General features: G+C 43.5%; 1 protein-coding gene and 2 long non-coding RNA genes across 6 annotated transcripts; 2 read left to right on the forward strand and 1 right to left on the reverse strand.

The window, feature by feature from the left end:
* Nucleotides 1-3,090: 3,090 nt before the first annotated feature.
* On the forward strand, nucleotides 3,091-6,410 carry LOC139838778 (uncharacterized). 2 transcript variants are annotated; one of them, XR_011756622.1, is made up of 5 exons: nucleotides 3,091-3,169; nucleotides 3,326-3,469; nucleotides 4,463-4,648; nucleotides 5,125-5,214; nucleotides 5,312-6,410. It is a non-coding gene; the product is annotated as an uncharacterized lncRNA (long non-coding RNA). The 2 variants fall into 2 exon arrangements; XR_011756623.1 differs by lacking the exons at nucleotides 3,091-3,169; nucleotides 3,326-3,469 and adding an exon at nucleotides 3,943-4,027.
* A 32-nt stretch (nucleotides 6,411-6,442) lies between these two features.
* On the forward strand, nucleotides 6,443-10,072 carry LOC127294657 (uncharacterized). Of its 3 annotated transcripts, XR_007846874.2 has the most exons (7): nucleotides 6,443-6,493; nucleotides 6,576-6,671; nucleotides 7,384-7,463; nucleotides 7,992-8,040; nucleotides 8,158-8,277; nucleotides 8,410-8,517; nucleotides 9,701-10,072. It is a non-coding gene; the product is annotated as an uncharacterized lncRNA (long non-coding RNA). The 3 variants fall into 3 exon arrangements; XR_011756624.1 differs by lacking the exons at nucleotides 6,443-6,493; nucleotides 6,576-6,671 and having other exon boundaries at nucleotides 7,219-7,463; XR_011756625.1 differs by lacking the exons at nucleotides 6,443-6,493; nucleotides 6,576-6,671; nucleotides 9,701-10,072 and adding an exon at nucleotides 8,969-9,467 and having other exon boundaries at nucleotides 7,219-7,463.
* Nucleotides 10,073-12,374: 2,302 nt separating this feature from the next.
* On the reverse strand, nucleotides 12,375-13,739 carry LOC127347424 (serine/threonine-protein phosphatase 7 long form homolog). Its single transcript, XM_051373613.2, has 5 exons — nucleotides 13,498-13,739; nucleotides 13,198-13,415; nucleotides 12,813-13,125; nucleotides 12,646-12,731; nucleotides 12,375-12,393 (listed from the first exon to the last, which is right to left on the reverse strand). Exons 1-5 carry the CDS (start codon nucleotides 13,705-13,707, stop codon nucleotides 12,375-12,377), a joined length of 846 nt encoding a protein of 281 aa, XP_051229573.2. The 5' UTR covers nucleotides 13,708-13,739.
* Between the last annotated feature and the right edge of the window lie 518 nt (nucleotides 13,740-14,257).

The following is a 14,257-nucleotide window of genomic DNA, read 5'->3' on the forward strand; positions in this document are numbered from 1 at the left end:
CTACATATGTCCCACACATGGATATATTAATATTATTTAGTTAAAAAATTAGGTATGTTTTAGTTACCTCTGCGTCCCTCACGGGAAATAAAAATTCCATGCTTCGTATTATTATTGGGTATTAGGTGTTCTTAAATTGTTACATCTTATTTTATATTGCTAAGTATTTGTATTTATGGTAATTAAATATTCTATTCATGTATATTAACTTAAGAGAAAAGAAAGAAAAAGTTGAGGCTTCATTTGTGGAATCGTCTTGCACCATATGTACTGAAATTGTTCGGGAGACATGGTCAAAGCCCAGAGAAAGAGCAAGAAAACCTCCGAACACATGACACTGGAGAAAGATGTGGTGCGGAATATACATATTACAGTGCTTAATTAGTTGATGAAAAATCATTATATAGAAATAAAAAACCCAAATTAATTATTCAAAGAAAATTATTTAATAACAACATTCGCTCAAATTTTACTTCAACGATGTAGATATCATATAAGACATTCACAACATACAATAGTTTTTTTTGGATTTTGAACCAATGAACGTATGTGTTACAATAGTGAAACTTGCTGTAAATTTTAAACTGCACAGATTCCATAAACTTGCATATTGCAGTCACATGATACGATTTATTTTGGCCCCTGAACAATTTTCCGCATGTATTTACATTATATTTATGAACTTATAATTCTACAGTAAAAATGAAGTAAAAAAATGCAAATTGTTGCTCTGGATACACTGATATGCAAGCCAGAAATAGTATTTCCCAATTCCCATCAAAGTCAGATAAACATGCATGTGAACATAGATGTACGAAGTAAGCCGGATCATAATAAGATGTAGGTCTAAGATTTAATGCATCTCTATACGTTCTGTTTGACGTGGTTAGGCTGGGACATCAACCCCATTGCACGTTTAGTCTTAATTCCATGCAAACATCGTCATTGAAATAGACATCCCATCAAATGATCTGAAATATTATATCTTAACTTGTTCTAGTACATGCCTTTTTAACACAAATTATAGAGACATAAATGAAAAACAAATCCATAAGTGAAGAGAAGAAGTTGACCTTTGGAACATAATGCAATCGTTCAATCAAGCCTGCACAAATTCTGCCATCAAAATCTATATAGACATGGCAGAGGGAAAACATTAGAGACTGTTTCAAAAGTATATGATGGTGAGCACAATCGATATTTGATTAATTGATAATTTGAGAGGAATTACCCAAAAATAGTTAATTAAGAGAATTGGTCTTAAAGATTATCATTTTCTGCCATACACTGCAGAAACTTTTTTAGATGAAGGGAAAAAAGTTCTGTTCTCGAAAACTTGAGTCATCAAAGAATGATTTCTAGTAAACTGAATAAACACTGTGCGAATGATATATGCAATGCACTTAGAGAAATATGGGTACACATAGGCTAGGTCGTATCGAGGTTTTGGGCTGGGTATCAAGTATAATTTATACTTCCCTTATCCCAAAATAAGTGACTAAAACGGGTATAGATTTGAATGTATTTAGGTGTGTTTTAGTATGTAGACACATACGGATCTAGATATATTTGAATCACTTATTTCGGACAAAGGAACTATGTTAACACTAATTTGAAGTGTGAGATTTGAGTTTATCAGAATTTATATCACCTGGATGTCTCCACGCATGTGCAACGCGGACGATTGGCGTCCACGTTTATTTTCAGCTGATAGAAAAGGCTCTCTCCTTTGTAGTGTGAGATTTAAGCATACTAAGTTTATCAAAATTTGTATCACCTGGATGTCACCCCGCATGTACGACCCAGATGATTGGTGTCGGAGTTTATTTCCAGCTGACAGAAAAATATCTCGCATGCGCCGTCACTGCACCACTTTTCCTTCGGTTGGCGGCGTCCCTGGTGGAGGTCGGCAACCGATCTCGGTATAACTTCCTCCTGTAGTGAATTAGCCATCACATCATATTAAATTCATACATATTCTAGACTATAATAGACGCTTGATTACTCCAACATGATGAGATTAGAAAAAAATCAAATATTGCAGTTGAACATGCCACAAAGAGCTAACACAATATTATGATCAAACCCTGTTTGGCCGATAATTAGTTTGGCGTCCGAGTTTATTTCAGCTGATAGAAAAGTCTCTCGCTTTTGTAGTGTGAGATTTAAGCATACTAAGTTTCTCTTCTTAAAGGTCGCAAGACTACTCGGCCATTGGAGGACCTTCCGGGGGCAAATCCATCCTGTCCCTCCGTTTCACCATGCACAGTAAAAATCGGATCCCACTTTTACCTTCAACCGTTGGATGTAATTATTTTTTTCTCACTATTGCTGCTCGCTCAGGCTGCATGACGCCCGGGCCCGTGGGCGAGCGGGGCCGCTAGCCAGAGGCAGCGACGACATCTCGTTCGCGTTTCTTTTGTGAGGTGCAAACCCTATCCCCAATCCCCTTCTCTCCTTGAGCCCCGACCCCTCGCAGCCGCCAACCGCGCCCTGCAGCGGCAGCAGCAGATTGACCGCCCGACGGCGGCAGCATCACGGCGGAGCGGGAACGTCCAGCTTCAACGCAACGTCGCGCGGCGAGCTTCCGGAGCAGCACGAGACGGCTGCGTTAGCGGGCGGCGGCAGCACGGCGGTGCGGGAACGGCCGGCTCCGGCTTCAACTCGACGCTGCACGGCGAGCTTCCAGAGCAGCACGGGACGGCTGCATTGGCGGGCGGTGGCGCGGAGCGTGAGCGGTGGACGGAGCCGGATGGGACGGTAGCGGTGGCAGGTGGGAGGAGGAGCGTGTCCCGCGGGAGGGAGGCTACACGGAGGGTGGCGGTGGCGCTCCAGTGGAGTCCCCAGCACCGGCGTGGCGCGCTACCCCGAAAAAATCGTCCATCGCTGCTGGGGCTCGAGGTCTCCGGCTGGAGGACAGGAGGAGGATGCACGAGCCCGGCAGACAGCGACGCCCCACAGTTCGAGCCCGCGGCGGTTACACCGTCCTCCTCCCTCGCGCTGGAAGGCGGCGAAACAGCCATCCGTGGGGATCGAGTGCGTGGAAGGCCGGCAACTCTGGGAGGCAGCATCTTTCTTCCATGGTTTCGCCTTTATCCTCTCCTCTGATGTGGGTTGGCCGCCTACTGTTCTTGCGCCGGTGATGCTGTCATTGAAGGCCTGGTTCAAGGTTAGTTTCTCTTTTCCCATCTGCTATCCACTTAGTGCCTGTATCGAAGCCTCGGTTAATTCGCTTAGTTTGGCCGGAACAGCTGCTCGATCTAGATTTAGATCTCTCTCCACTCCTGATAATTTGTTTCGTTTTTTTGTGTGTATGAACTGTCAGTGGAAGGATTTAGGAGGGTTGGAGGTGAGCGCCCATCTCCTTGGCTATTGGTGACATGTATCTGATAGGGAACACACTGCTGCGGGCAGGTCGCAGGCTCACAGCCAAGCTCGAGTTCATGGGAGCCCTGCTCCAGCGTGAAGGGTAGGTGACCTGGCTCTGCTGCTAAACCCCCTCCACTTTCTGGATTGCCGTGAAGGGTAGGGAACGCGGGCGCCGCCGGAGAGCGGCCGCGGGGCGCTGCTGCGTGGAGCGCCGGTCACCACCGGTTGCGGGAGTCGCCGTGCGAAGAGTAGGTAGGCGGGGGCTGTGTCACCCGCCGCCTGGGGTCGCCGCCGCCGTCGCGGCTCCTCCAGATCACCGCTGGTCGCGTACGTCTCCACGGGTGTGAAGTCAACGCCGACTCCCGCGTCTCTTCCTCGCCTTTTTGCTCAGATCGAGCAGGGCAGGAACGGGCCGGCGGCGCCTCGTCTCTTTTCTCTCTCAAGATCTTGCACGGGATAGGTAAGCGTTCAGTTTTCCTTCATATCACTGGCGAAATTTCTTATTTCAAGAAATTAGGAACATTTTGGTTTCCTCGCTACAGCCGTCCTCTCCGTCGTCGCCGCCCATGGCATGGTCGAACGGACGCCGCCGCGGATCTGTCGACTGCAGCCCGAGCCATCGGCGCCGCCGCCACGCCGCATTAATTACGGCGTCCCCGTGAGTTTGCTTGTCCAGAAATTGCCTTTCGCCATCTGATCTTTGGAATCTTTGCAGTACTTCTCTTAATTAACTCTGTTCAGAGTCCTTAACAACCCACAGACATCATCTTTACGATAGCAGTAGGTGTTGCCCAGTGATACAACGACCGGAAAACTCACCGCTCCAACTTTCGACTGACCAGTATAAAAAATAACAAATGAAACCATGCAGAAATTCAGCAGTCTGTTTTTCACATAGGCAAATGTTTCTGTTCTGTAGGTTACTAGGATAAGGGGCAATCTTCATACTGCTTACTTATTATAGTCTACCTCACTACGATTTTTCTTTCCCGTTTTACTGTTTGTTATCTTAATATACAATATACAATCTATACTTTAATAAGTATAGCATATATACCGTAATATTCTCACTTTCTACTATGATCTATTGCAGTATGCAAAACAAAAGCATCTTCTGGTGGATCTTCCAGCCATCAAGCTTGCAGATAGTGCAGAGGTTACAGAAGAGACCATATTAATATCATTGAGGCGAGCCCTTGCTCAACACTTTGCTCTGCAAGCGGACGATGGACACTGGGCTGTCGACTTCAGTGCAATTATGTTCATTATGCCTATCTTGGTGTGTTCTTTATTTACATATGGCACTATATTTTGACTACTTCGTGGAACATATTATTCCTGAGATGATTTTTCTTTAGTAACTCATTGATTTCTAACTTAAGTCTTTTAAGAAAATTTGGAAGTTATGTACTCCTTCCAATACATATTAAGTGTCGCTGATTTATTACAACAACTTTGTACTAAATCAGCGACACTTATTAGGGATCTGAGGGAGTAGTAAATATTTATGCGCCCATGCTGTGAAGCCTTCTGGTTTCACTTCCTTCTCAGGTGCTTCAAAACCATCTAATTATAATACAACCTATACTGTCCACACACAAAAGTGCAGCTTCATTTTTACTAGGCTAAACAATAGTTGAATGTTGGCATGTTCAATTTAATATTCGGTTTCCAATAGTCCTGAATTAATTATCAAGAGTTGCATAACATGGTTTTTCTGTGGATAACATTATGGTGATTATTTATTTCTCCCAGATATTTGCTCTCCATGTTACTGGATCACTTAATACAGTCCTATCAACAGAACATCGACGCGAGATTTGTCGCTATATTTACAACCATCAGGCATGCCGATCAATTCCAGTTACCTTCTGTTAAATGCTGATTGCTGTTTGATGGTACAGAGAAACATGACAATTTGTATGTAATGTTATCCATGTAGAATGAAGATGGTGGTTAGGGCACGCAAGTGTTGGGGCCTAGCACCATGTTTGGATCATGCTTAAACTATGTTACCTTGAGGCTTCTTGACCAGGTTGACAATGATGCCTTGACAAGGGGCCGTGCTTGGATAATATCACGTGGAAGTGCAGCTGCAATACCATAGTGGGGCAAGATATATGCTATCATTGATGATGTGTAAACAGGAAAGTTTTGCACTCAAATGATATTGCTTGTAATTTCCACAAAATATATTCCTTGAACTTTAGCTAGCATATTTATCTTTCTTAATGTGTGTAGTGGTGGGTTAATTTGCATATGAACATTAGTGTGTACAGCTTCTCGGCTTCTCCTATGTCATTTGGAAGGCATGTCCATTTTGAAGTCCACAGGCTCTGGTACATGGTGAAAAAATATATATGGAGCTAGGCCAACATTCTTATATTGCTGTGTTTTATACTGCATTCCACATGCTCTCGTTCCTGGCGAGAATATATATGGATCTAGGCCAAGATTCAGATACATGCTGTCTAGGTACTGCTCTCATTTCCGCTAGAAGCATTCTTGTTATAGATTTTGACTTGTATTGTTCATTTCATTGTTTTTTACTGCCTTCGTAGCTGAAGGATTACCGAGACTGTTTGGACTGAATTCTGAATATATAGCATTTCTTTCGTCTGAGAGAAATAGCATATTGATTAATTGGCTAAACCTTGAGATAGGAGATTTCCAACGAGGAAAATTGAAGTATTTTTGGTGTTATCACTGATCTGCAAAGACGGTGCCAACTCTATGACAATAAGGTGCTCCGTCCCCTAATGGAGTATTATATAACAATCAAACTTGGTTTTGGTTGTTGCTCCTATGGATAAACAAATGAATAGTGTTCATTTGCGTTTAAGGCAATTACCGAATGGGAAGTAGATGTATGTTGTTGTTCGTGCATAGGCTTGTGATTCAATGTCTCACAGTTTGGGTAGATCAATTATTCTCTCTTGTTCATTGTATGTTTGATTGAAGTTACTTAAGTTGCTTCATGGTTTATGGATAAGAAATGATTTGCAAAAAAACTGACTTGTTGAGGGAATTTGGACCATATGCTGAAGAACCATTTCAAAGAAATACCCATGCTGTTATGAACAGGTTCTAAAAAACAGCCGTGGTGAAAAGTGTAGTTACATAGGTAGCTTTCCACCATTTATAGTTTTCCTGGTTATAATCCATTCTCAATTCAAGTTTCTGTAACTGAATATGTTCATTTGCAGTCACTTGAGAGGGTGTATGACTGCAAGTTGCACATTGGTCCTTGCACTACAAGGGGGATGTATGCCATTACTCCAGGCTGGGATTGCCGCATGAAAGTAAGTCTTATTCCCTTGTCACTCCTCTTGTGCTAGGTCGTTCTTGTGGTGGCGCTGGGCCGGATGTGGAGGAGCAGCGAGGGACGGCGCTGGGCCGGAGGAGGAGGAGAAGCGAGGGCGGAGCTAGGCGGCAGGTGGAGGAGCAGCGAGCGGCTCTTGGGGTGGCGTTGGGTGAAGGAGGTGCTGGGCACAGGCCGACCAGTGCTGGCCGCCCTCCCTCGGCCATGCCCTCGCCCATCGCTGTCCTGGTCGCCTCTTCCCCAACCCTATTCTATAAGCAGAGCAAGTTCCCCCCAAGCAGCTTGCTTTACTCATCAAAAAACAAGTACTCAAATTGATTTTAGATCACGCTTGAGCAGTTTGTCCCCAAATAAAAATTTACTGTTGAAATGTAGTCAAGCCAGACCTTTTGTGATTCTAAAGTAGTAGTCTGTTGTGGGTCAAAATAATTGGTATTTTTTGCTTTGATCAGTTTCATTGCAGTCAAAATAATTGATATTTTTTTGGTGGTAATATGGATGCACTTCTTTGCTTGTCGGGTATTGCCTAATAATACGACTAATCATGCACATGTCATCTTCATCTGATATTATGTCTTTCATTTATATATCTTTGATTTGACCCTCCATCTTTCAACGACTTTCTTATGGAATACTAAACCAAACTCAGTTTACTTTGATGCTAATTTATTTAGCTCTTTGTTCCATTGCAGGAGATTATCAACTCACTTTTTGTTTACAGGAAAATTTATTGAGACTCAAGAGTCAAGACAAAGGCAACAAAATTTTGAAGGTGATAATGTTTTTTGTTCCCATATGTGAATGAGTACTAACTGCTGCAAATCTATACTAGGCATTAGATAGTTTGCTGATTCCTAGATTAAAGCATGGTTACTGCATAGTTTTGAATTTATGGTCCTTACCCCTTCCATCCTTGAGTGCTCTAGACATCAGTGTTTGACACATCTTAAAGCCTATGTTCCTATGAAAAGATTCCCGTCTGGTTTGTTATTTTTTTATTTATTAAAATATTTTTCATATGTGTTATTTTCATCCGGCTCTAATTACGGAACAGTTGAGGAGAATTATGGTTAACCTTAAATTATACATGCAAGTTTATGAATTCTTTAGATATGCTCACACTTATCTTGATTGGTTATTATTTAATCATACCATTAATGTTGTCCTCATTTTTAATGTGATTTTAATGCAAAGATAGGTTCTTGTTGGCGTTACAAGTTTTATTAAAAATTTGTTTGAGTGCAACCTACACTAAATCATGGCATGAATGCTCAGATATCCATTTTTGTTGCTTCCACAGTTGTGTTCTACCACTTCCCACAATAAATAAAAGAAACTATAGAAAGAAGGTAATTTTTTTGTTTACCATTAATGTTGGTGCCACGGTTTGCTTCTGTGAAAATATATGTTCCTCATTTTCAGTTTATCATGCTTCCTATTCATAGTGTATATCATTACTTTGTCAGGTCAACTCATTGTTCTTCAATCTGTTCAATTAATGGATCTTGGCTACGGCATCTGGTGATGCAACTATTAAGTATTTTACTTGTGAAAACTATCAAGAAGCTTGCATGATTCCGACAACTGTGAGTGTGTATTTTCTTTATTGTTACCTCTTTACGTCAGTCAGTTAATTTTCTGTTTTTCATTGGTCAGTTAATCTACCTGCTATCCTTAACTGATATGCAGTTAAGCATCTGATACTTTGTGCTGCACAGTTTGCAGCTGTAGGGGCGATGTCTTTCAGGTTGTGTGGAATCCAAATTTGGAGACTGTTGGCCTTTTGATGCTGCGGACAAAAGGGTGATGAGATGGGACGTTAGTAGGTAAGTTTAGTCAGATCTGCTCCCATATTCTATTTTATGTTTACTTTTGGCATCTCAGTATCTCTCCCGCAACATTGTTATTTACGAATGAGTCATTCCATATGGTAACAGAAAATTGTGAAATGAGATTGATCCAAAATAGATATGTGTCTGTATCACATGGTTGATACAGTATTAGTGCAGTTGTACATTCTCAAAATATAGATATTTTACCACTTTATGATTGCCAGAAAACAAATTAGTTGTGTATAGATTACATTACAAGTATGTTGCCTTTGTATATACCTTTATGTTTGACGCTTTATCGGTTGACTTCTTTATGTGGTGCTTGCTTCAATCATCTTTCTGAACTTATTTTCTTAACATAATTTTTCCAAGGTTATATTTAATCGCTTCTTTTGTAGTGGCATACCATTGTGTAGTCTCTAATATCCTGGTCTGCAATGTCTAGGTCTTCATATAGATCAACATTCAGCATGTACAATCTTACATTGCATTGGTGGAACCAACCCAGTCAGAGAGCCTAGGAAAAATAGCAAGTATCGTGACCCGCGGCGGTTTGCTTGCGTATGGAAAATATCGATTAGTTCTTCATTTCTTGTTATAAATTCAACACAGAATAATCAGGAATACACTATAAGAATCTGTTCTGAATGCAAGACATCTTTGCTAAACTGAGGACAACGTATATACTTTTATTTTTATAAATTGCAGAGAGGTTTGTCCAAGTTGAAGAATAAAGTATGGAAACCAAAGCATACATTCACAGAAACTGGGATATAAGTGCTTGCGTTCGTATGTTCCTGTTAATTGCTTTATAATTATTTTACTCAAGGCATCTAACCCTCCTACCAGAAAATGACTAGCCCAACCGCATCACTATGTGATCGCAAGAACCTTTCAATTGCCCCAACCTCTTAACTATTTGACCCTTTTGATAGGTCTATAGTTCTATATCCACAATGGTACCAATCTTTTTGTCAACGTTTTGGTTTCCTGCCCTATAAAGTGATATGCATGTTCGTTAGGCATGAAGTAGATGCCCAAGATATATTTAGTTTTAGAACATATTTGGTAATGTGCAATGTGTCCATTCCAGGTTATAGATTTTTCTTTCAAACTTCTGTCCTTCAGATGTACTTCCTTTTCTCCAATCGCTTTTGATCATTGCAGACTACTGCAGGAGGTACTGCAGATATCTATCCATGGAGCTCGATGAACTGTGGTACTTAGTTAACAGCGACACCCTTCAGTTAGGTTATAAAATCCTTAGTTATTGGAGCCATTCATATGCGCTGATAATGAAGAAGGTTTTCTTGTGTTACTTTATGACTTTCCCCTTTGACCATCGAATGGTACCTATTTTGTATATGCTGGTGTATAATACTTGTTCCGGTATATGTTTGTTCTTCGCACACAGTGCAGATAGAGCTGAATCTTGACAAACTTTGCAGTAATAAAACCTTATTGCATGATGCTTTGAAAAATAAAAATATTGTAACGATTAGTTTGTGAGTTGTCCATATTGCTTCACCCACTCGTTCAAAAGGTTTGTATCCACAGGTTTTGATATATACAGGTTTTCTGTTATGTACTTACAATATCGTTCCGTCCCAGCTTCGGAACGCTTCGGGACAAGTGAAGCTGTGAGAAAAGTTTGTCCTGCTTTTCTTATTGTTTTTACAAGTGACTATGTGTAAGGTTTTAATACTTCAACTGTCGACTTTGAGGTTGGAGATGTTCATTTTTGTCTTCCTTAAGACGCCACAAGTGGCTGCTATGTTTTTGAAAAGGACACAAAATAATCCTTAGTTATGGAAGCAAATGAAGCGATAAGAAATTGGAATACTTTGTTTTTTGAAAATATTTGTGAATTTGGAATTTTTTTGCATGCTTAATCAGGCTTTGTTATTCAAGTCTTTGGGCTATGTGTTTTTCTACGAGGACTGTCATGTTGCTCTCACTGGGGCGCTCCAAGCCTCCCATACTAAAGCGCCCTGGATACTAAAGCAGTTAAATTTTGTTTAAATTACCTGCTAATTCTTAATACTATAATAAGTTATAATTAGCACTATAATAAGCTACAACTTATGATTTAAATTCCGATTTGATTCTGCTATTTGCGCGATAGCGCAACGGGTCATCTAGTTTATGAAAATTTATATCACTTAGATGTCACCCCGCCTGTATGACCCGGATGATTGCCGTCGAAGTTTATTTCCAGATAGAAGAGTCTCTCGCCTGCGCCATCCGTGCACCACTTTTCCTTCGGTTGGCGGCGTCCCTGATGGAAGTCGCAACCGATTTCCGTATAAGTTCCTCCTGTAGTGAATTAGTCATCACATCATAGTAAATTCATACATATTCTAGACTGAAATAGACGCTTTGATTACTCCAACATGATGAGATTAGAAAAAAAATCAATATTGCAGTCGAACATGGCGTAGAGAGATAACACGATATTTTGATCAAACCCTGTTTAGCCGGTAATTAGTTTGACTACTAAGTTAATTAAGTGATATGTATAAAAGAAAAGGTGACCATGCAGACATGCATCTCATGGAATAACCCAAACAATGGATGGTCCTACCGTCCATGCATATTTATTAATCCACAATGACATGCATCGCATGGAAAAATCATTCACTCGATGAGACCAGCCACCCATAACTGCATGCCTGAGATTAATTACCGTCGTAGCGGAGATCGCCGACTTTGATCCGTCCGCTTGCGCTGATAGGATTGGATCCTGGGCGATTTGCACAAAAATAACCCAAAAGTGAAAGAAAAGCACAGACTAACCCTCCGGCGAAACTATTTCACCAATCTAACCCTTTTGTGTGGCGCCCCTCCCACGGGCGCTACACATGCCCATGTGGCTCCCCTCCTGCCGGCGCCACTGACCCAGCCGACGTGCCCCCCTCGCCGCTGAGCTGGTGCGCCCGTCCGACGTGGCAGCATGTGTGGCGCCCCTCCCAACGGCGCCACACATGCACTTGTAATCCCCCAAAACATACTGTGAGATAATTCCTCTGGGACTTAGCCGTTTTGCGAGGCTCTATGTGTGGCGCCGATGCCACGGGCGCCACACTAGCATGTGTGGCGCCGATGCCACGGGCGCCACACATAGAGGCTCGCGAAAACGGCTAAGGACTTATCGTCCGGAGCCCCTGGATGTTTTCGACCCAATAGTTGATATAAGTTGGCATGTGTGGCGCCGATGCCACGGGCGCCACACAAGCACTTGTGGCGCCAGTTGGAAGGGCGCCACACGTTGACTTGTGTTAAAAACATGAAAAATCCTACCAAACTCCAACAGTTTTCATTGCATACAACAAGTAGCAGTCTCAGAACAAGTAGCAATCTCATGAACATACACAACAAGTAGCAATCTCAGAAGATGTAGTCCACATCGTAGCAAGTAAATTCAAACAACAAGTAGCATTACAGACATTGTTCACAACTCGAAACTTATGAAGAGTTCACAACAACACGACACACATCCTAGTGTCGTCCTCGACGTGCCGTCCTCGCGGGCTGCTTCCGGACGGCCATCCTCTTCGTCCGCTGTCGTGGCTGCTCCTGCTGCTGCTCCTGCTGCTGCTCCTGCTGCTCCTCCTCCTCCTCCTCCTCCTCCTCCTCCTCCCCCTCTGAAGAGAACGGCTCGTCGTTCCTCATCTTCGACAAAGCTGATCTCCGTCGCGGCCCCTCATCCTCCTCAGTGACAACCTTCTTTCCTCGGTTGACATAATCTTCCGGAGTGTACCGGTTTGGACCCTTGCCCCTTGGCTTCAACTGGTAAGCTGACCGTGAGGCTTGCTTCGAGGTACGCTTTGGAAGTATGCCTTGACTCAGAATTAGCTCGTCCTCAGGAATCTTCACAAACACGAACACATGAGATTACAAAGTTGAAATTAGGAAGAACATGTTTGACAGCAACAAAATAGTCCATACCTCCCGCTCTTCTGAAGAGGAAGATGTAGCAATTTCGGCTTCCCGGCAACCTAGCAAGCTGGCTAACCGCCGCATCTTTCGTGCAGTGTTCTGCGTCATCCCGTTCATGGTTACAAATCCACCACATCATAGTATCGTACATTCAAAGTTGGTGATCATACCTTAATGAAATACCGCAACGGTCGGACAGGCTTGTCATCTGTCCCGCTCTGCTCCCACATAACCTCGCACTCCTCAGCTGTTTTTTCGATCTCCTTCCGCTGTGACAAATATAGCATACACAATTGAAGCGTTCACATGGCAATGTAGATGATGTACTAGTTAGTGAGAGAATAGAATACCACGAAGTTCAGCTCGGAAGCAATAGAAGTCGATCTCCCTCTGCGAGCAAAGCTGTCGTGCTGGCTTTGCCCAACCTCATCGAACTGGATGGGGTCGTCCAAGATCTCCTCAGGATACGCGTGCTTAACTAACTCGATACGCGTGTTCTCATGGAACCACTCGAGGTAGTTGTTGAAAGCGGCGAAGTTGTGAGGCACAATCTGCTCAGGGCCAGCATTCCGTGCCGCTTCCAAACACTGTTGGAACGCTGCGATGTGGCCGCTATGATGGACTGGCCAATTTGTGATCTTCCTCTGCCGCTGCCTATCAAGCCTGCAAGAATCAACAAGTTAGTTTGTACCTCTTCTATCAAGAATCTTCCATCGCATGATTCCAAAAGTTTACCTATGAAGCGCCTTGTCCGTGTCTTGCCACACTGGTGGGCACTCCTGATACAGCCCAAACTGTCTCATCACTCTTTGCGGCTGGTGGTGTTCAACAAGCCACATGCATATGAGTGGGCAGCGCATACGCCAGAACCGCGCCTCCTCCGTGCACTTGTGGTTGAGGTCAGTCATCGACGCGCCAATACGGTAGTAGCTACCATATGGCTCCCATTCCACCTGCAGCATACAAACATCTCAGAATTTAGAACATGCCAGTAGAATCAATGAAAACTAGGATTGCAAAAGAGTGATCGGTTACCTGCTCAGCGGTAAGAGTGTCCAACTCCGCAGTGTACTGCATGTACATGATCTTTGGATCGCCCGACATCTCCGAGACATTGTCCCAAAGGTATGCCCAAGTGGGCTCCCGATCAAGAGAGTGAGGGTAATGAGGCCATGGCCTCTCGTTGAGTACCCTAGGCCGCCCAACTGATAGGCGGTCCCAGCTCCATACGGAAAGTAGGAGCATGCATCCACCAATACCGCCGCTCCCAGTCCTGCTCCCAGTTCTGTGACAAGCTTCGTCCAACTGCGCACGTAAGACATTTGGTTAGTACTTTGTCTAGCACACTACTATAGGAAAATAGTACATAGAGCAAATCATCACCTGCCGGCAGAGGTAGGCAAGTGCCGCTGTTCCCCAACTCCAACGGCCATCCAACACCGTTAGCGCCTTCAGCCAACACCAATGGGCCAGCTTCCCCCCACTGTCAGGAAAGAGAGTCCTCGAAATCATGTACCATAAGTACACGCGGGCGTACGTCCTCCGAGTGTCCTCGTCGGCCTCTTCCGGGCATTCTCCAAAGTTAGTCCTGATCCATTCGAAAGACGCGCCGGCGGGAGCTCTCTTCTTTGGATCTGCTGGCGGCGGAGGAGCCCTGCCAATAAGCACCTCCATCTGCTGGCGCCACCCATCAGAAGCTGTGTTCATACACAGTGGCTCGCCCTGAATAGGTAGTCCAAGGATCATGGAAACATCCTGTAGAGTAGGGGCCATCTCGCCGGCCCTCAGGTGGAAG

The sequence above is a fragment of the Lolium perenne genome, chromosome 4 (genome assembly GCF_019359855.2).
Source record: "Lolium perenne isolate Kyuss_39 chromosome 4, Kyuss_2.0, whole genome shotgun sequence".
NCBI classification, from domain to species: domain Eukaryota; kingdom Viridiplantae; phylum Streptophyta; class Magnoliopsida; order Poales; family Poaceae; genus Lolium; species Lolium perenne.